The sequence below is a fragment of the Taurulus bubalis genome (genome assembly GCF_910589615.1).
Source record: "Taurulus bubalis genome assembly, chromosome: 9".
In the NCBI taxonomy this organism is placed as follows: Eukaryota; Metazoa; Chordata; class Actinopteri; order Perciformes; family Cottidae; genus Taurulus; species Taurulus bubalis.
The window spans coordinates 1,543,260-1,564,170 of NC_136597.1; the positions used below are offsets into that span (position 1 = coordinate 1,543,260).

Here is a 20,911-nt window from a genome sequence, read left to right on the forward strand (position 1 = left end):
AACCCAACAAGCTGCCAACGGTGATCAATGCAGCTTTAATGTTTTCTCTCAAGTTCAGTGAACAGCTCATCAAACATTCAAAGAACATTTCTTGTTTTCTGCTGAGAAACACACAAGATTGCGACAGAAAGCCGGTAAGTGGGACTTGAGTCAGGAATATTTGACTATTCTACTTTAAATAAGACAGCAAAGGAACTTTCTGCTTCTTTTATTCACGCTGGACGAGCTGAAAACCTTTCACAGGGAACGTGACCCAACAGGACTTTTAACTGGGTGCGTCTCTGACGGCGTCCTCAATGGACTCATGAACATTATCAGAGGAGATGGGAACATGACGCTTGGACCTTAAAGCGAGGCGGCGTCGGTCTGAGTGGAGGTCACGGGGTCGCCCTGCTCCGGCCCGACCAGCTGCCTCACGGCCCAGTGCAGCAGCGACTCCGTCACTCTGAAGTCGCTGAAGTCCTGCAGGCTGCGGCCCGACAGCTCGTAGGCGTAAGAGAACAGGCGGCCGTCGCTGTGAGCGGTGGGTCGTCTCCTGGACGCGGCTCCCGCGGCGTCCCGGTGACCGCCGCCCTCCTCGGCCCCGGGTCCCGCCTGAGAGTCGAAGAGCCAGGACGGAGGGCTCCCGCCGATCGGAGCGTCCTCCTCCTCCGCTTCTGGCGTCGGCTGGCTTCTCTTTCTCCGTGCCTTTCTATATTTCTTCTCCGCGTCCAAAGCCGGAAGAGTCCGATGAGCCGTGTCGGTGAGGCGTAGGTCTGAGGCCGGGAGCCGGTCCGGCGGTCTGGTGCAGGGCTCTGGTGGACTCGCAGGGGTCGAAGAAGCAGCCGGTAGCTTCTGGTACGGCGGCAGGTTGCTGGGCTCTGATGTCTGCTGGGAGTCCGTGGAGCCGTGGACAGGAAGCTGCGTGCTGGTCGACATCACGCCGCGATCGAGCCCGGGGGCAGCGGGGTGCTGCGGCGGCGGGCTCGGCGGCAGGGACGCGCCGGAGCATGACGAGGTTTCACACGGCGGAAGGTGGACGTCCCACAGGCTGGATGAAGACGGGATGTCGTAATCAATCAGGACGCCGATCTCCCTCTCGTGGAGCATGCTGTCCTCTGAGGGATGCGGCGACGTCTCATCGGCGTGCCGCTCGCCGTCTACAGCTGCCGGCGCGTCGTCAACGGGAGGCGGCGCGGTGTCTGAAGCCGGAGGCGAGTCTCTCGCTCCGTCCTCGGCGGCGGCAGGAAGTCCACCCGCCGCCCCGCTCACGCCACCCGGAGGCGTTTGCGTCTGCCGAGCGTCTTCCTCCGGGATGAGAAGACGCCTCATGGGCACGCTGAAACCGCTCTCTCCCTTATACCTGACCCGGTCCACGCTCCAGCTCGTGGCGAGGAACGCGGCGTCCGGGCGGGTCTCCGGCGGGTCGCAGGCGGAGGTGGAGGGCCGCGGGCGGCTCGCTGCCGCCAGCCTCTCCCGGACGTCGTCCAGCACGGCCTGCAGGCAGTCGTGCTGCCACTCCCCCAGCAGCTCCGACAGGTCCACCCCGCGCTGGGAGTCCTGCGTCTCCTGACCCAGCAGGGCCCGCCACGTCGTGCAGATCTTCGCCCTGACGGAAGGCAACGTGGTGCTGCAGGGGGTGCCGTCTTTCACCGGCCCGGCCGCGGTCGTGGCCAGCTCCCCGACCGACAAGACGAATCTGGACCTGGTCTGTTCCGGCGCCATGTGGAACTGTAGCCGGTAGTCCTGGATGCACACCGTGGCGTTCACCAGGCTGGTGAAACACTCGCGGTCCTCCTGCTCCTGCAGGTGCTCCCAGGCCGACGCCGTGAGGATGGCGGGGATCTGCAGCAGCCCGTCCGACAGGAAGAGGAGCCCCGAGGGGCCCTCGGCGCCGAGAGCTTGGGACTGAGACATGGGACCCACCCCGATGACGTGGGCCTTCAGCCGGCCGCCGCCGCCGCTCTCCTCCGGGCCGTCGTAGCTCAGGATCAGGCTCTCTATCCAAGGAGAGAGTCGGCTCCGAGCGGAGCGATGCATGCTGGGAGTTTTCAAACTGTGGGTCCCCGGGTGTGTTCTGTCTGGCACACGTTGATGACGCTCATCGGTTCCTCCATCACCACATCACCAGCTGCAGACAAGAGACACGCAGGGGTCACACACATCCTGACCAATGCATTTCATGACTTTTCCATGACTTTAAACCAAACAGTAAAAAGTGAGTAAATGTAGTATTTAAACTAACAATGAGAATACAAAGCATACAGTAAACCTTAAATGACACAAATGAATGAGACAATAGTTTGATTAAAAGAATAAACATTTATATAGATGCCTGTATGTATGCCTGCTTATATTTTGAGTCTTTCTTTTAAAAGCATATTAGAGTTTAACCACTGACACCCGGATTGGACGACACGCTGCACTTCGTTGTGTCGTCAATAACAATAATAAAAACAATAACAATAAACGAGTTGCATGTTGCATGATTCTCTCATAGCGTCATAATACCCACACGTACCTTTCTGTAAACCTGAACATAGCATGGTCATATTTACGTGAGTGCAAAGTTATGGCGGCGAAAGTGCTTTCAAGTTGGCGAGAGGTAGCAGTGACTAGAATGACGTCTTCCTTCAAAATAAAAGTGGACATGTTAGTCTGTGTATTATTTAGCATGCACCGATATCACCATAATTATACACGGTGAAATACATATGTTCTTATTTATCACCACGTACTAATTTATTTTTTTAAACACGTGTAGTAACATTATACTAGTTAGTTTAAAATGTTCTATTCGCACCGGAAGTACGGGAGGTAGCGTTGATCTCGGCAGCTTTGTGCTAGGAGATCGGATTTGAGGCCCCGTTCCGTTTAGCTTTTACTTCTGACTTCTGGGATTTAGACAACGACTCAGCGAGAGGTTTCAGTTTATCTTGGTTTCAGAATACGATTTTATGATAGTATATTGATATATTTAAAGTAATACCTGTTGCATCACTAATTTACCCGCAAATCTGTTGATACGAAAGTTGCTACTGAAGTATTGGGACGTTGTTTACCTCCACGTCTTCCGCCTAGCTGCTGCTGCGTTCAGGTGCCACATTAATTTACATTTTCCCGGCTGTAATACTAATAACAACAATTATTCCACGATTTATTTAGAGCTATTCAACTAATCGGTTGACTTTAGTCATAACAAAGCTTCTTATGTGAATATTTACGTTTATTGTTTATATTTATTTGGATAGTTAGATAGCCCAAAATGAATGGGTGTGTCGTACTTCCCATATTTCCATTTTACCTTGAAAGCAGCGCAATACATGTCTTCACGTCCAGTTACAACATTCCCTCCTGGAGTGGTTCATGTCGTCCTAAAAGAAGCTAGGAGCAGTCTATGCCCGGGCTAAAAGAAAAGCTCCTTTGCCGAGTTTTAAGGTAAGTCACGTAAAAAAGCCTCAACTCGAATTGTCAAAAGAAAAAAAAGGAAAACGACATAACAAGTGCATGTGTGTGTAGCTTTGCTCCATATGACAGTGAGCTGATCGGCTAGCTACACACGACTAGCATTAGCTAAGCTAGCGCATCCTATGGCAAAGAGCTGTCATGTCGCTGGCGACATCGTGTCGGCGACATGACAGCTCTTTGCCACAGGAGCTGCTTGTTGTTGTGCTAAGTTACTAGCAGAGACACTTTTTTTATTTTGTACAATTATTTATTTATTTTTAATAGAAGAGTGTCCCCCTTGTTCACTTCTGCACAGTTAAAACCTCGACATGCCCGACTCTGTGGGGGCTGAAACCGGGTCGATGGTTTCGGACCCACAACATTCCCAGAAACTCCTGCGGGTCCTTCGCACCTTTTGGCAGGAGCAGAGCTTCCACGACGCGCTGCTGGTGGTCGATGGAGACGAGCTGGCGGTCCAGAAGAACATCCTGGCCGCCGCCAGCCCCTATGTCAGGTCAGTGACACCAGTGACACCACACCAGTGACACCACACCAGTGACACCACACCAGTGACACCAGTGACACCACACCAGTTACACCACACCAGTGACACCAGCTTCCAGCTGTGTGTTTGTCACTGTGTTTGGTGTCAGAGCATCATGGGCGTGTCCATTATCCCAATGCTACAGCTGACCGGGTTCTTACGGTCATAGAAAACCTGGAAAAGTCCCAAAAGTTTAGTAAAAGTCATGTAAATGTGTTATATTCATGTGTTATATTCATGTGTTCATGACGTTCATTTACGCTGAGTTTGAAATAATGAATCCATCCATCCATCCATTATCAGCCGCTTATCCGGGGTCGGGTCGCGGTGGCAGCAGGTCCATCAGGCCGACCCAGGCTTCCCTCTCACCCGAAACACTTTCCAGCTCATTCTGGGGGATCCCGAGGCGTTCCAAGGCCAGCCGGGAGATATAATCCCTCCAGCGTGTCCTCGGTCTTCCCCGGGGTCTCCTACCAGTTGGACGTGCCTGGAAAACCTCTAATGGGAGGCGTCCAGGAGGCATCCTGACTAGATGCTGAACCACCTCAGCTGACTCCTTTCGACACGAAGGAGCAGCGACTCGACTCCAAGCTCCCCCCTGATGTCCGAGCTCCTTACCCTATCTCTAAGGGTGAGCCCGGCCACCCTGCGGAGGAAGCTCATTTCGGCCGCTTGTATTCGAGATCTCGTTCTTTCGGTCACGACCCAGAGTTCGTGACCATAGGTGAGGGTTGGAACATAGACCGACCAGTAAATGGAGAGCTTCGCCTTCAGGCTCAGCTCCTCTTCACCAGGACGGACCGGTACAGCGCCTGTTTTATTGCTGCAGCCGCACCGATCCGTCTGTCGATCTCCCGCTCCACCTTACCCTCACTCGTGAACAAGACCCCGAGATACTTGAACTCCTTCGCTTGGGATAGGCAGTTTGTCCCCACCTGGAGGGAGCAATCCACCGGTTTCCGGCAGAGCACCATGGCCTCAGATTTGGAGGCGCTAACTCTCATCCCTGCCGCTTCACACTCGGCTGCAAAACGCCCCAGTGAATGCTGGAGGTCACAATCCGAGGAGGCAAACAGGACCACATCATCCGCGAACAGCAGAGAGGCGATCCCGAGACTCCCGAACCGGATCCTCTCCGCCCCCTGGCTGCGCCTAGATATCCTGTCCATGAAAGTCACGAACAGGACCGGTGATAAAGGGCAGCCCTGGCGGAGGCCAACACACACCGGGAACGTGTCTGACTTACTACCGAGGATACGAACACAGCTCCTACTGCAGGCGTACAAAGACCGGATAGCCCGTGCCAACGGGTCCGGCACCCCATACTCCCGCAGCACCCCCCACAAAAACCCCAGAGGGACCCGGTCGAAAGCCTTCTCCAAGTCCACAAAGCACATGTAGACTGGTTGGGCAAACTCCCAGGACCCCTCCAGTAGTCTTGCAAGGGTAAAGAGCTGGTCCACTGTTCCACGACCGGGACGGAATCCGCACTGCTCGTCTTGAATCTGAGGTTCGACAAGCGGTCGGAGCCTCCCTTCCAGCACCCTGGCATAAGCTTTTCCCGGGAGGCTGAGCAGTGTGATGCCACGATAGTTTGAGCACACTCTCCGGTCCCCCTTCTTGAAGATGGGAACCGCCACCCCGGTCTGCCAGTCCATGGGCACTGTTCCCGACCCCCATGCGACACTGAAAAGGCGTGTCAACCAGCTGCAGCCCTTCTGGCCTGCCGGTACCCGTCAGCTGCTTCAGGAGACCCCTGGGCCAGCCAGGCCCGAAAGGCCTCCTTTTTCAGTTTGACGGCTTCCCTCACCCCCGGTGTCCACCACCGGGTTCTTGGGTTGCCGCCACGACAAGCACCGATGACCTTCTGGCCACAGCTCCGAGCAGCCGCGTCCACAATAGAGGCTTTGAACATGGTCCACTCGGGTTCCATGTCCCCAGCCTCCCTCGGGATTTGTGAGAAGTTCTTCCGGAGGTGGGAGTTGAAGACCTCCCGGACAGGATCCTCCGCCAGACGTTCCCAGTTCACCCTCACTACACGTTTGGGCTTGCCAGGTCTTTCTAGCCGACTCCCCCGCCATCTGATCCAACTCACCACCAGGTGGTGATCAGTTGACAGCTCTGCTCCTCTCTTCACCCGAGTGTCCAAGACATACGGCCGCAGATCAGATGATACGACTACAAAGTCGATCATTGTTTAAGGTGTTCTGGTACCAGGTACACTTATGAGCCACCTTATGCTCGAACATGGTGTTCGTTATGGACAAACTGTGGCTAGCACAGAAGTCCAACAACAAAACACCATTCGGGTTCAGATCGGGCAAGCCGTTCCTCCCAATCACGCCCCGCCAGGTTTCTCTGTCATTGCCCACGTGAGCGTTGAAGTCTCCCAGGAGAACTATGGAGTCGGCAGGCGGCGCCCTTTCCAGGACCCCTCCCACCGACTCCAAGAAGGCCGGATACTCCGAACTGCTGTTCGGTACATAAGCACAAACAACAGTCAGAGCCTTACTCCCTGCAACCCGTAGGCGCAGGGAGGCGACCCTCTCGTCCTCCGGGGAAAACTCCAACATAGCGGCGCTCAGCCGGGGGCTCGTGAGTATCCCCACTCCCGCCCGGCGCCTCTCACCCTGGGCAACTCCAGAAAAGGACAAAGTCCAACCCTTCTCCAGGAGCTTGGTTCCAGAGCCCATTCTGTGCGTGGAGGTGAGCCCAACTAAATCTAGCTGGTACCGCTCCACCTCCTGCACCAGCTCCGGCTCTTTCCCCGCTAGCGAGGTGACGTTCCACGTCCCTAGAGCTAGTCTATGCTGCCGGCGATCGGCTCGCCCAGGTCTCCTGCCTGGCCCGCCGCCCGGTCTGCATAGCACCCGACCCCGATGCTTCCCCCCGCGGGTGGTGAGTCCACAGGGTTGCTGGTCCATGATCTTTTTTCGGGCTGAGCCCGACCGGGCCCCATGGGTGAAAGCCCGGCCACCAGACGCTCGCCGTCGTGCTCCCCTCCCGGGTCTGGCTCCGGGAGGGTGCCCCGGTTTCCCTTGTCCGGGCGAGGTAGCTTCATTCCGTGGGCCGTACATCATCAGGGTTTTTTGAACCGCTCTTAGTCTGGGCTCTCCCCCGAGACCTGTTTGCCTTGGGAGACCCTACCAGGGGCTGACGCCCCGGACAACATAGCTCCCAGGATCACTGAGCCACTCAAACTCCTCCACCACGTTAAGGTGGCGATTCATTGGAGGAGGAAAAAATAATGAATATGCTTTTAAAAGAAAGACTCAGAATATAAGCAGGCATACATACAGGCATCTATATAAATGTTTATTCTTTTAATCAAACTATTGTCTCATTCATTTGTGTCCTTTAAGGTTTACTGTATGCTTTGTGTTCTCATTGTTAGTTTAAATACTACATTTACTCACTTTTTACTGTTTACACCCAGATTTCACTAAATGTTTGTAATGGACCTTTGGTTTAAAGTCATGGAAAAGTCATGAACCCTGGTCCGAGCATCATGGGCGTGTCCACTGTCACGGTTCAAAGTGCATCCTGGTTCTGTCATACTCAGTTCTGCTAATGGTTTCCTGCTACAGGACCAAGCTGAACTACAACCCCCCAAAGGAAGATGGGTCTATATACCGGATCGAGCTGCAGGGGGTCTCCATGGCCATCATGAAGCAGATCCTGGACTACATCTTCAGCGGTGACGTAAGCATGCGACATCCTCAGGTTTTTCGGCGCGTTAAGTAAATGGTGCCGCCTCTCCTCATATGTTGTCCGTTTGGCCCATCCTCCACGCACAGATCACTCTGAGCGAGGACACCATCCAGGACATGGTGCAGGCGTCCGACATGCTCCTCATGACCGACCTCAAGAACCTGTGCTGCCAGTTCTTGGAGAGCTGCATCACCGCGGAGAACTGCATCGGCATCCGGCTCTTCTCGCTGCACTACTGCCTCTACCACGTCCACTACGCCGCCACCGAGTTCCTGCAGACGCACTTCGGCGACGTGGCGCGCACCGAGGAGTTCAGGGAGCTGCCCCCGAGCCGGCTCTGCGAACTGCTGGCCATGGAGAAGCTGAACGTGGGCAACGAGAAGCACGTGCTGGAGGCCGTGGTGCGCTGGTACGCACACGACCCGGTGGAGCGCAAGGTGGGTTCACTTGGGGCTGGGAACTTACTTAACTTTAGTCATGTTGTAACTTTAGTCATGTTGTAACTTTAGTCATGTTGTAACTTTAGTCATGTTATAACTTTAGTCATGTTGTAACTTTAGTCATGTTATAACTTTAGTCATGTTCTAACTTTAGTCATGTTTATAACTTTAGTCATGTTTATAACTTTAGTCATGTTATAACTTTAGTCATGTTATAACTTTAGTCATGTTCTAACTTTAGTCATGTTATAACTTTAGTCATGTTCTAACTTTAGTCATGTTTATAACTTTAGTCATGTTTATAACTTTAGTCATGTTATAACTTTAGTCATGTTATAACTTTAGTCATGTTGTAACTTTAGTCATGTTATAACTTTAGTCATGTTCTAACTTTAGTCATGTTTATAACTTTAGTCATGTTTATAACTTTAGTCATGTTATAACTTTAGTCATGTTATAACTTTAGTCATGTTGTAACTTTAGTCATGGTTATAACTTTAGTCATGTTATAACTTTAGTCATGTTGTAACTTTAGTCATGTTATAACTTTAGTCATGTTGTAACTTTAGTCATGTTGTAACTTTAGTCATGTTGTAACTTTAGTCATGTTGTAACTTTAGTCATGTTGTAACTTTAGTCATGGTTATAAACTTTAGTCATGTTGTAACTTTAGTCATGTTGTAACTTTAGTCATGTTGTAACTTTAGTCATGTTGTAACTTTAGTCATGGTTATAAACTTTAGTCATGTTATAACTTTAGTCATGTTATAACTTTAGTCATGTTGTAACTTTAGTCATGTTATAACTTTAGTCATGTTGTAACTTTAGTCATGTTGTAACTTTAGTCATGTTGTAACTTTAGTCATGTTGTAACTTTAGTCATGTTGTAACTTTAGTCATGTTGTAACTTTAGTCATGGTTATAACTTTAGTCATGGTTATAACTTTAGTCATGGTTATAACTTTAGTCATGTTGTAACTTTAGTCATGTTGTAACTTTAGTCATGTTGTAACTTTAGTCATGTTATAACTTTAGTCATGTTGTAACTTTAGTCATGTTTATAACTTTAGTCATGTTTATAACTTTAGTCATAGTTATAACTTTAGTCATGTCTATAACTTTAGTCATGTTATAACTTTAGTCATGTTGTAACTTTAGTCATGTTGTAACTTTAGTCATGTTGTAACTTTAGTCATGGTTATAACTTTAGTCATGGTTATAACTTTAGTCATGGTTGTAACTTTAGTCATGTTGTAACTTTAGTCATGTTGTAACTTTAGTCATGTTGTAACTTTAGTCATGGTTATAACTTTAGTCATGGTTATAACTTTAGTCATGTTGTAACTTGAGTCATGTTGTAACTTTAGTCATGTTGTAACTTTAGTCATGTTGTAACTTTAGTCATGTTATAACTTTAGTCATGTTATAACTTTAGTCATGTTGTAACTTTAGTCATGTTGTAACTTTAGTCATGTTGTAACTTTAGTCATGTTGTAACTTTAGTCATGTTGTAACTTTAGTCATGTTATAACTTTAGTCATGTTGTAACTTTAGTCATGTTATAACTTTAGTCATGTTATAACTTTAGTCATGTTATAACTTTAGTCATGTTTATAACTTTAGTCATGGTTATAACTTTAGTCATGTTTATAACTTTAGTCATGTTGTAACTTTAGTCATGTTGTAACTTTAGTCATGTTGTAACTTTAGTCATGTTATAACTTTAGTCATGTTATACTTTAGTCATGGTTATAACTTTAGTCATGGTTATAACTTTAGTCATGTTATAACTTTAGTCATGTTTATAACTTTAGTCATCTTATAACTTTAGTCATGTTATAACTTTAGTCATCTTATAACTTTAGTCATGGTTATAACTTTAGTCATGGTTATAACTTTAGTTATGTTATAACTTTAGTCATGTTTATAACTTTAGTCATGTTATAACTTTAGTCATGGTTATAACTTTAGTCATGGTTATAACTTTAGTCATGTTATAACTTTAGTCATGTTTATAACTTTAGTCATGTTATAACTTTAGTCATGGTTATAACTTTAGTCATGTTGTAACTTTAGTCATGGTTATAACTTTAGTCATGTTATAACTTTAGTCATGTTATAACTTTAGTCATGTTTATAACTTTAGTCATGTTATAACTTTAGTCATGGTTATAACTTTAGTCATGGTTATAACTGTAGTCATGTTGTAACTTGAGTCATGTTGTAACTTTAGTCATGTTGTAACTTTAGTCATGTTGTAACTTTAGTCATGTTATAACTTTAGTCATGTTATAACTTTAGTCATGTTGTAACTTTAGTCATGTTGTAACTTTAGTCATGTTGTAACTTTAGTCATGTTGTAACTTTAGTCATGTTGTAACTTTAGTCATGTTATAACTTTAGTCATGTTGTAACTTTAGTCATGTTATAACTTTAGTCATGTTATAACTTTAGTCATGTTATAACTTTAGTCATGTTTATAACTTTAGTCATGGTTATAACTTTAGTCATGTTTATAACTTTAGTCATGTTGTAACTTTAGTCATGTTGTAACTTTAGTCATGTTGTAACTTTAGTCATGTTATAACTTTAGTCATGTTATACTTTAGTCATGGTTATAACTTTAGTCATGGTTATAACTTTAGTCATGTTATAACTTTAGTCATGTTTATAACTTTAGTCATCTTATAACTTTAGTCATGTTATAACTTTAGTCATCTTATAACTTTAGTCATGGTTATAACTTTAGTCATGGTTATAACTTTAGTTATGTTATAACTTTAGTCATGTTTATAACTTTAGTCATGTTATAACTTTAGTCATGGTTATAACTTTAGTCATGTTATAACTTTAGTCATGTTTATAACTTTAGTCATGTTATAACTTTAGTCATGGTTATAACTTTAGTCATGGTTATAACTTTAGTCATGTTATAACTTTAGTCATGTTTATAACTTTAGTCATGGTTATAACTTTAGTCATGTTATAACTTTAGTCATGTTATAACTTTAGTCATGTTTATAACTTTAGTCATGTTATAACTTTAGTCATGGTTATAACTTTAGTCATGGTTATAACTGTAGTCATGTTGTAACTTTAGTCATGGTTGTAACTTTAGTCATGGTTGTAACTTTAGTCATGGTTCTAACTTTAGTCATGTTTATAACTTTAGTCATGTTATAACTTTAGTCATGTTATAACTTTAGTCATGTTTATAACTTTAGTCATGTTTATAACTTTAGTCATGTTGTAACTTTAGTCATGGTTATAACTTTAGTCATGTTATAACTTTAGTCATGTTTATAACTTTAGTCATCTTATAACTTTAGTCATGTTATAACTTTAGTCATCTTATAACTTTAGTCATGGTTATAACTTTAGTTATGTTATAACTTTAGTCATGTTTATAACTTTAGTCATGTTATAACTTTAGTCATGTTATAACTTTAGTCATGGTTATAACTTTAGTCATGGTTATAACTTTAGTCATGTTGTAACTTTAGTCATGTTGTAACTTTAGTCATGTTGTAACTTTAGTCATAGTTATAACTTTAGTCATGTTGTAACTTGAGTCATGTTGTAACTTTAGTCATGTTGTAACTTTAGTCATGTTGTAACTTTAGTCATGTTGTAACTTTAGTCATGTTATAACTTTAGTCATGTTGTAACTTTAGTCATGTTGTAACTTTAGTCATGTTGTAACTTTAGTCATGTTGTAACTTTAGTCATGTTATAACTTTAGTCATGTTGTAACTTTAGTCATGTTATAACTTTAGTCATGTTATAACTTTAGTCATGTTATAACTTTAGTCATGTTTATAACTTTAGTCATGGTTATAACTTTAGTCATGTTTATAACTTTAGTCATGTTGTAACTTTAGTCATGTTGTAACTTTAGTCATGTTGTAACTTTAGTCATGTTATAACTTTAGTCATGTTGTAACTTTAGTCATGTTATAACTTTAGTCATGTTGTAACTTTAGTCATGTTGTAACTTTAGTCATGTTATAACTTTAGTCATGTTGTAACTTTAGTCATGTTGTAACTTTAGTCATGTTGTAACTTTAGTCATGTTGTAACTTTAGTCATGTTATAACTTTAGTCATGTTGTAACTTTAGTCATGTTGTAACTTTAGTCATGTTATAACTTTAGTCATGTTATACTTTAGTCATGGTTATAACTTTAGTCATGGTTATAACTTTAGTCATGTTATAACTTTAGTCATGTTTATAACTTTAGTCATCTTATAACTTTAGTCATGTTATAACTTTAGTCATCTTATAACTTTAGTCATGGTTATAACTTTAGTCATGGTTATAACTTTAGTTATGTTATAACTTTAGTCATGTTTATAACTTTAGTCATGTTATAACTTTAGTCATGGTTATAACTTTAGTCATGGTTATAACTTTAGTCATGTTATAACTTTAGTCATGTTTATAACTTTAGTCATGTTATAACTTTAGTCATGGTTATAACTTTAGTCATGTTGTAACTTTAGTCATGTTTATAACTTTAGTCATGTTATAACTTTAGTCATGTTATAACTTTAGTCATGTTTATAACTTTAGTCATGTTATAACTTTAGTCATGGTTATAACTTTAGTCATGGTTATAACTGTAGTCATGTTGTAACTTTAGTCATGGTTGTAACTTTAGTCATGGTTCTAACTTTAGTCATGTTTATAACTTTAGTCATGTTATAACTTTAGTCATGTTATAACTTTAGTCATGTTTATAACTTTAGTCATGTTTATAACTTTAGTCATGGTTATAACTTTAGTCATGTTTATAACTTTAGTCATGTTATAACTTTAGTCATGTTATAACTTTAGTCATGTTTGTAACTTTAGTCATGGTTATAACTTTAGTCATGTTATAACTTTAGTCATGTTATAACTTTAGTCATGGTTGTAACTTTAGTCATGTTGTAACTTTAGTCATGTTATAACTTTAGTCATGTTATAACTTTAGAAGTCACAAACTGGCTTTGACCTTTTTTAGAAATGCAGAAATACATTTCTAGATAACGTCTTACAGGATCATACCAGTGGTTGTTCATGCTTTAACTCATTTAGTACAATCACATTTACAGCTCAGTATTTTGGAAACATGCAGCCATGTTGTAGAACTGTGTTCTGTCTTTGCTTTCCAAGCGTTGTGTTTTGATCCGAGAACCAACAGGTATCATCTGTATTGCAGGTGCACATGAAGGAGGTGATGTCTGCCGTGTGGCTGCAGGGCCTGGACATGAGCTACCTGAGGGAGCAGGTAGGGAAGCTGTGAGGCGCCGGGCAGATTACAGCGTCTGCTTCATAGTCTAGTCCAGTGGTTCCCAAGCTTTTTTCAAATTGAAAGTATGTTTTGCAAAGCTTTTTTGGTTGAAAAAAATATGTAATACACAGCGCTGTGCCATCAGGGTCTGATTTAATATGGAATACATACACTTCAGTTTATGAACTTACACTTATATTTTATTGAATATGTATTAAATAGTTATTTTTAAAGGATGCTCATTTTAAATATGTACTTTTTAAATCTCACGCACCGCATTTGAGAACCACTGGTCTAATCACTGCAGCGCGTGAGGAGCGCCCGGTCTCTTGTTTCACGTTGCGTTTGCCGCCTCTGACTCCTAACCCGGTGGTTGCGTGCTGCACGGTATCCCATCAGGCCTTGGGGGAGCCGCTGATGAGGGAGGTCATCAGAGAGTACTGTCAGCAGGTGCTGGCGGCCGGCCCGCTGGAGGGCGAGGCCATGCTGGGCGCCTTCAAACCCCGAGGCTACTCGGAGTGCATCGTCATCGCCGGAGGGGAGGATCGCAAGTGAGTCACCGCCTCTATCGGTACCGTCTTTCAGTGGAATCGTGTTGTGAGGAAATCGTATATCGAGGTCAGCCAGGTCACGTGGCGATGCTTTTCATGACCCTACAGAAACAGGAAGCCCACTGCGTTGACGCGCTGCATGTGTCCGCTCTACGACGCCAACAGGCAGGCCTGGATCGAGCTGCAGCCGATGAGCGTCGCCCGCCTCGGCCACGGCCTGGTCACCGCCGGTCAGTGAGAGCACACCTGGGACCAATACCTCGAATTACCCCAATCCTTTCATCGGGGTTTCAGGGAATTTGTTCTCAGTAGTAACGCTGTGTTTCCTGTCTGTCAGAGGGTTTCCTGTTTGCGATTGGCGGATCAGATGAACACAAAACAGTCCTGGACAGTGGAGAGAAATATGACCCCGACTCCAACACCTGGAGTCCCATACCGCCGATGCTACAGGTATTCCCTTCTCTCACGGCTTCTCCTGACGCTTCACCAATACAGCTCGATAGATCTGCACCTCTTTCCCCGTGTTCCAGTAGTCGTAGGAACCCCAAATGAGTTCTAATACTAAAAGAAAATCACTTTTATACCATATTTTGTTATGGTATTGTAGCAATTTAAATGAAGTTAAACAACCAAGTGGTTGCGGAGATAATTAAGGAAACGCTTTAAAAAACCTGTAAGTTTTTTCTGTCTAATTTCTTTCCCCCTTTTCATGTATTTTGTTATGCAGCTCAATCTTTCTATCAAACACTCTGAACGGATAATTCCAGCTTCTCCTATTTGCTGCTTGGTTTTGAAGCAGGATAAGTGATCCGTCCTCTGCAGCTGTGACGGTGCATGCCTTCTGCTTCGTGACCACTAGGGGTCAGCAGAGCTGCAGTACTGAGATGTGACACATTGTTCACATGATGTGTGGACTAGATGATGACCACACATAAGTACACACTATTTAGCATCAGTAAAGCATGAATAAGCACTGAATAACAATGAAACGTGTACAACTGTTTATGAATTGCATACTAATGAGTTACTAATGAGTGTTCATGTTGGAATGACGCTTTATAAATGATGAATTCAGTGTTCATTCATGCTTTACTGATGCTAAATAGTGTGTACTTCTTATCTGTATAAAAATCCGACTTTGTGTTTTTAAAGATAAGAATCTCAGATTCAAGTCATATCATGTAATATCTCAAAACGCTGGTGGAGCCCTAACCGCGGCGCTCGGTGCCATAGTGTGTATTTGAATGCGTGTACATTGTGTGGTTGTGGTGTCGTCACCAGCCTCGGCAGAGCTTCGGCGTGGTGGAGCTAGACGGGCTGATCTACGTCCTCGGAGGAGAGACCAGGGACGAGGAGCTGATCACCGTGGAGGTGTTCGACCCGCACTGCAGCACCTGGAGGCTGCAGACCAGCATGACCATGATCCGCAAGGTGCCGACACGCACACGCATGTCACATGTTGCACACGCATGTTGCACACACACGTCACAATGACGGAGCAGACGCAGGCTGGACCACTATGATGTCTCAGCTAAGTAGTGACCTTGATGTCTCACTCCATTGTTAAATGTAATGTCCTTTAAGTTCTAGAACATCAGATGTAAAGTGAGCCAATATCAGCTCAAATCAATCTGGCAGGTCATCATCACACTGAACCAAGGGAACGATTAATAAACAATAATACACTTATTAAATAAGATGTTCTGTCCTCACGGTGATGCTCTTATTAACTCTTTGTACTGAAAACTAGACTAGAGAACCCTGGACTGAGGAGAACTTATTTAAAGGGGCTGAATTTGAAATTCCGAGCATATCTATTGCCTCCACACGGCTCTCAACATGGCGGCAGCTGAGCTAGCGGTTCTAATGGCACAAACAACAACAACAACAACGGTGCTGACAGAGTTAACAGCAGGGTTCCTACGCTCATGGAAAACCTGGAAAAGTCCTTGAAGTTTAAATGGTTATTTCCAGGCCTGGAAAAGTCCTTGAAAAAAAATAAAATCCCCAAAGTTTAGTAAAAGTCATGTAAATGTGTTATATTCATGTGTTCATGTGTTCATTTACGCTGAGTTTGAAATAATGAATATGCTTTTAAAAGAAAGACTCAAAATATAAGCAGGCATACATACAGGCATCTATATAAATGTTTATTCTTTTAATCAAACTATTGTCTCATTCATTTGAGTCATTTAAGGTTTACTGTATGCTTTGTGTTCTCATTGTTAGTTTAAATACTACATTTACTCACTTTTTACTGTTTACACCCAGACTTCACTAAATGTTTGTCATGGACATTTGGGTTAAAGTCATGAATCCATTGGTCAGGATGTATGAACCCTGTGTTTATGTGTTTGGTCTCTCGCACCAGACGGTTGTCTTTGTTCACACACACACACACACACACACACACACACACACACACACACTATGGCCTTAGTGATTCATTCCCCCAGAAGCTCTCAACCTGCTGCGACTCGCCTCCTCCTCAGGTCGGCTGCTACGCCTCCATGAACAAGAAGATCTACGCCATCGGCGGCGGCTCCTACGGGAAGCTGTTCGACTCCGTCGAGTCCTTCGACCCCAAAACGCAGCAGTGGACCGGCCTCTGTCCTCTGAAGGAGAGACGGTAAACACCAGGGAGAGGATCACATCTGTGTCCTCCTCTCATCGTCTTATCTTCTTCTCCATTGATTCTTCAGTCATGTTCTATAACACAAACCTTTAACCTCAGCCTGTGAAACGTTGTACTGGTGTGCTTTGCACAACAGGAAACGGAGCACGAGTCCCGGGACGGTGGTTTTAGTTTCAGTTTAATGTCCTTACGTTGCGCCACAGTGGACCTGAAACCCTGCTCGTATGAAAGCTGCAGGAGGAGGAAGAGACAGGATGTTGAGTCACGTGTTAGTCACGGAGATCCGGATGCGTGAGGAAACATTCAGTCACAATTATCTGCTGTTATCTCCTCTGAGGTCGTGTGTGAGCGGCGCTGCAGAGCAGGAGCATGTATGGCCCTGAAGTAAAGTCATGCTATGTTGTGTAGCGCCATTGTGATGAAGGGCCTTGATGAAACCAATGCAGCTCGACAGACTGAGGTCTGCACCGCCTTCCCCCGTTGTAGGAACCCCAAATGAGTTCTAACACTAAAAAAAGAAATCACTTTTATGCCATATTTTGATCATAACTATGAACATCCAGCATGATATGAGCCAGATTCCCCAAAAATGGCTCCTCGAGCGGTCCTGAGTTTTTCAAACTGTATGTTTCAGTTTTGGAAAGAGTAGGACCTAAAGAATCGGAATCCAACAAAGCGTTGGCCTGTTAGGAAGGAGTTTCAGTCAAGAAACTGTGTCGTTCGCTTCAAATATGGAAAAATTCCTTGTATTCAGATTTAATTTTATTGAAATCCGACTTTGTAAGGGGTACTTAGTAACGTAAGTTACGGCGTTTACGTAATTAAGTAAATTTAACGGTTACTTAAAAATGTACCCATGGGTCTCTTCTCACAAGGGCTACGGTATTGTAGCAATTTAAATGAAGTTCAACAACCAAGTGGTTGCGGAGATAATTAAGGAAACGTTTAAAAAAACTGTTGTATAAGAATCAACAAATCCAGGAACCTCTTGGTCCGGATGAGCCAGCCGGAGACCTCCTGACGTCCTCCTGTATCGCCCTCAGGTTCGGCTCGGTGGCCTGTGGCGTGGGACAGGAGCTCTACGTGTTCGGCGGCGTCCGAAGCAAAGAGCAGGACAACCCCGAGCAACGGCAGATGCTGACCTGCAAGTCTGAGTTCTACCACGACGAGATGAGGAGGTCCGTATGGAGAGCAGCTCGCACTCACAGGATGCTGCTGTTTGGGTCTAAGCGTCACGCGTCAATGGTCCTTCTTCACCGTGGAAACAGCAGTTGAGAAAACAATGTCACCCCAAGGACCTTTATTTGAGCTCTTGACGCATCTCGAGCAGAGGGCCGTTCTAAAAGCTTCTTCTTCATTGTATTCCCGTCAGGAACCACACAGGCTTCATATTTGGTGCAGAATCCAGGTCTTTGTAGAAGCCGAATACTCTGAAGCTGATAAAAGTACAACATATCAGCCGTTGACAGTCTTTATGATCCAGCATGCACAAAGAATGGCTCGTATGAAATATTTATTCTCTATATTTTTCCACCAATACTTTTAATTTCCATTGTGAATTAGTTCGGGACACATGAGCAAAGATCAAGAAGATGACAGAGTATAGTTCATGCAAAGAATGCAGTCTCTGAAATGTAATATTTCCTTATGCCGTCGTCAAAAAGGACAGGTATCCTTCATCTGGTATAATGTGCAAATCAATCTCCCGTGTCTGCTGTGCCGGTCCAGGTGGATGCTGCTGGACGACCAGAACCTGTGCATCCAGACCAGCTCGTCCTTCGTGTGCGGCGCCGTGCCGATCGGCGCCAGCATCTACGTGCTGGGAGACCTGGACACAGGTGAGCCAGAGCGCCCCGGCCAGAGCGCCCCGGCCGGAGCGCCCCGGCCAGAGCGCCACAGCTTCCTGACGAGGTCCCGCCGGTGTTGTTAACGTGCGTCGGTGTTCCCCGTACAGGAACGAGCTTCGACTACATCCGGGAGTTCCGCCGCAGCAACGGCACGTGGCACCGCACCAAGCCCATGCTGCCCAGCGACCTCTCCAAGACGGCCTGCGCCGCGCTGCGCATCGCCAACTGCCGGCTGTTCCGCCTGCAGCTGAGCCAGGGCATGTTCCGGATCCGGGTCTGAGGATCCGGGTCTGAGGAGGAGGAGGATCCGGGTCTGAGGAGGAGGATCCGGGTCTGAGGAGGAGGAGGATCCGGGTCTGAGGATCCGGGTCTGAGGAGGAGGATCCGGGCGGCGCCACGCTCCACGTCTGCACACTTTCGACCTGCTGTACGTCTTCTGGGATTTTCTGAACACTAACGTGTTCTCGTGGTTCGGTAATGAGGCTTTATACTTGACAAGAGAAACGTTTTTTGTTTTGTTTTTTATTCAATTTTTTTACCTCAACATTTCTTTTGGTTTTGGCGTGGGATTTGTTTGTTTTTGTTTTAATAACTCATTCGTAATGGTTACTGGGGATGAGTTGCTGGGTGAGATTTAAGCTGTAAACGGCTCTTAATATTGACCTGTGCAGTGTTTTTATTACATGAGGGATGGAGGTTGACATTTATTGCATTTATCATGTGGTTGTTTTGTTCATCTTTTTTCCAACCGTAGACGGCATCACCTTTTGTCGTGATGTTTTCAGTTGCAGTGAACTGGTGTCGGATCACCGGGGTCCTGCAGGGATCAAGTAGAGCCTGCTGGTGGTCAGTGGAGGTATTCATCTGGCGGTAAAGTTATTAGTGATGAGGCCCGGCCACACCGAGCTGCTTCCCTCGTAGCGCATCGCCACCAAGCCTCGTCCTCCTCTGGACGCAGCGTCACACTCGGCCCAAACATATTGAGCAAGAGGCGCTTTCATACTTCACCACTGACTTCCTGTTTCCATGCCGGTAGGCGCTGCAGACAGATGAATGACATTTGCGTTCCTTCGTAAGGATAAACAATATATTTCCCGTCGTCGTGACTCAGCAGCGACAGAAAGATCTCGACGTCATGACTCCGTCTCTGCTCTACTCTCTTGTTGCGACGCGTCTCGCTGCCATCCGGCAGGAAGTTACCGTCGAGTCACAGACCGGGGAAATGCTCTCTGGGTTGCTTCTGCTTCAGCGTTCAGGGAAGTGAAGAAGAGTTCGGTCATGAAGGGAACTGCCGTCAAACATGCCGGACTAGTTATGTTAATACAATAAAGTAGAATCACAGAATGCATAATGATCACAAGTTAAAACACAGAACATGACGTCGTGAAGGCGTCGTCCTGCTGGTGCGTCTGTTTAGTTGTTTCACTGCGTGGTGGACGGTAGAAGCCCCTCCCTGCAGCGGTAGATGATGAAGGCCGGTGGAAGACGAGGCCCTCACACACGACCTGGATGTTTGCCCGTCGGAGCACACGCTCTCCCAGCTGGTCTGTCTTTATGGTTCCAAACACACCTCCGACCCGGCGTCAGTTTCAATTATTGTAAAGGTTTTTAGTACTCGGTGTAGCACCAGCTGCTGCGTGGTCTTCCTCTCGCCGTCACTGCTGGTTGTCGTCTGTAATCCTACCGGGAGCACGTTCATGCAGGAACTAGTTCAGGACCATCTTGTCGCCGCGTCATGATTTCTGTATTTATTTCTGTGGTTATTGCCTCCAGTTCCTTTCCTACACATGATTGGAACCGTAAAGCGTGATAACGAGCGCGTCACAAACCCAGAGCCTGACGTCTGCTACAGGAAATGAGCTTTTTGTATAAATGTCAAATACAATCCATCCTTTTCCTTTTTATATGTCAGAGAAATATAAATTGAATTGAGTCTCTGCACTACGTTGTAATGTAACTCCAACTGTCACTACTGAATACATCATAACATATATGTTATTAATGAATTAAAATGTTGTGTAATAATATGTTGTGAATTATTTTTGACCACAATAATGATGTAGTAAGAATCTGATATGGGGACAACACTACACTACATTTCATTTAGCACTACACTGTACAGAGTTCTTACAGTCATGGAAAACATGGAGTTTTTAAATGGTTATTTCAGGCCTGGAAAAGTGCTTGAATAAAAATAAATCCCCAAAGTTTAGTAAAAGTCATGTAAATGTGTTATATTCATGTGTTCATGACGTTCATTTACGCTGAGTTTGAAATAATTAATATGCTTTTAAAAGAGAGACTCAAAATATAAGCAGGCATACATACAGGCATCTATATAAATGTTTATTCTTTTAATCAAACTATTGTCTCATTCATTTGTGTCCTTTAAGGTTTACTGTATGCTTTGTGTTCTCATTGTTAGTTTAAATACTACATTTACTCACTTTCTACTGTTTACACCCAGACTTCACTAAATGTT

General features: G+C 44.9%; 1 protein-coding gene across 1 annotated transcript; it reads left to right on the forward strand.

Annotated features, from left to right (window-relative positions):
- Positions 1–3,389: 3,389 nt before the first annotated feature.
- gan (gigaxonin) lies at positions 3,390–20,454 on the forward strand. The gene is made up of 13 exons (XM_079223289.1): positions 3,390–3,417; positions 3,743–3,940; positions 7,558–7,672; positions 7,768–8,118; positions 13,325–13,393; positions 13,796–13,947; positions 14,056–14,177; positions 14,285–14,397; positions 15,229–15,378; positions 16,440–16,576; positions 17,626–17,760; positions 18,311–18,420; positions 18,537–20,454. The coding sequence occupies exons 2-13, from the start codon at positions 3,756–3,758 to the stop codon at positions 18,707–18,709; spliced, it is 1,812 nt and encodes a 603-aa protein (XP_079079415.1). The 5' UTR covers positions 3,390–3,417; positions 3,743–3,755; the 3' UTR covers positions 18,710–20,454.
- Positions 20,455–20,911: the final 457 nt, after the last annotated feature.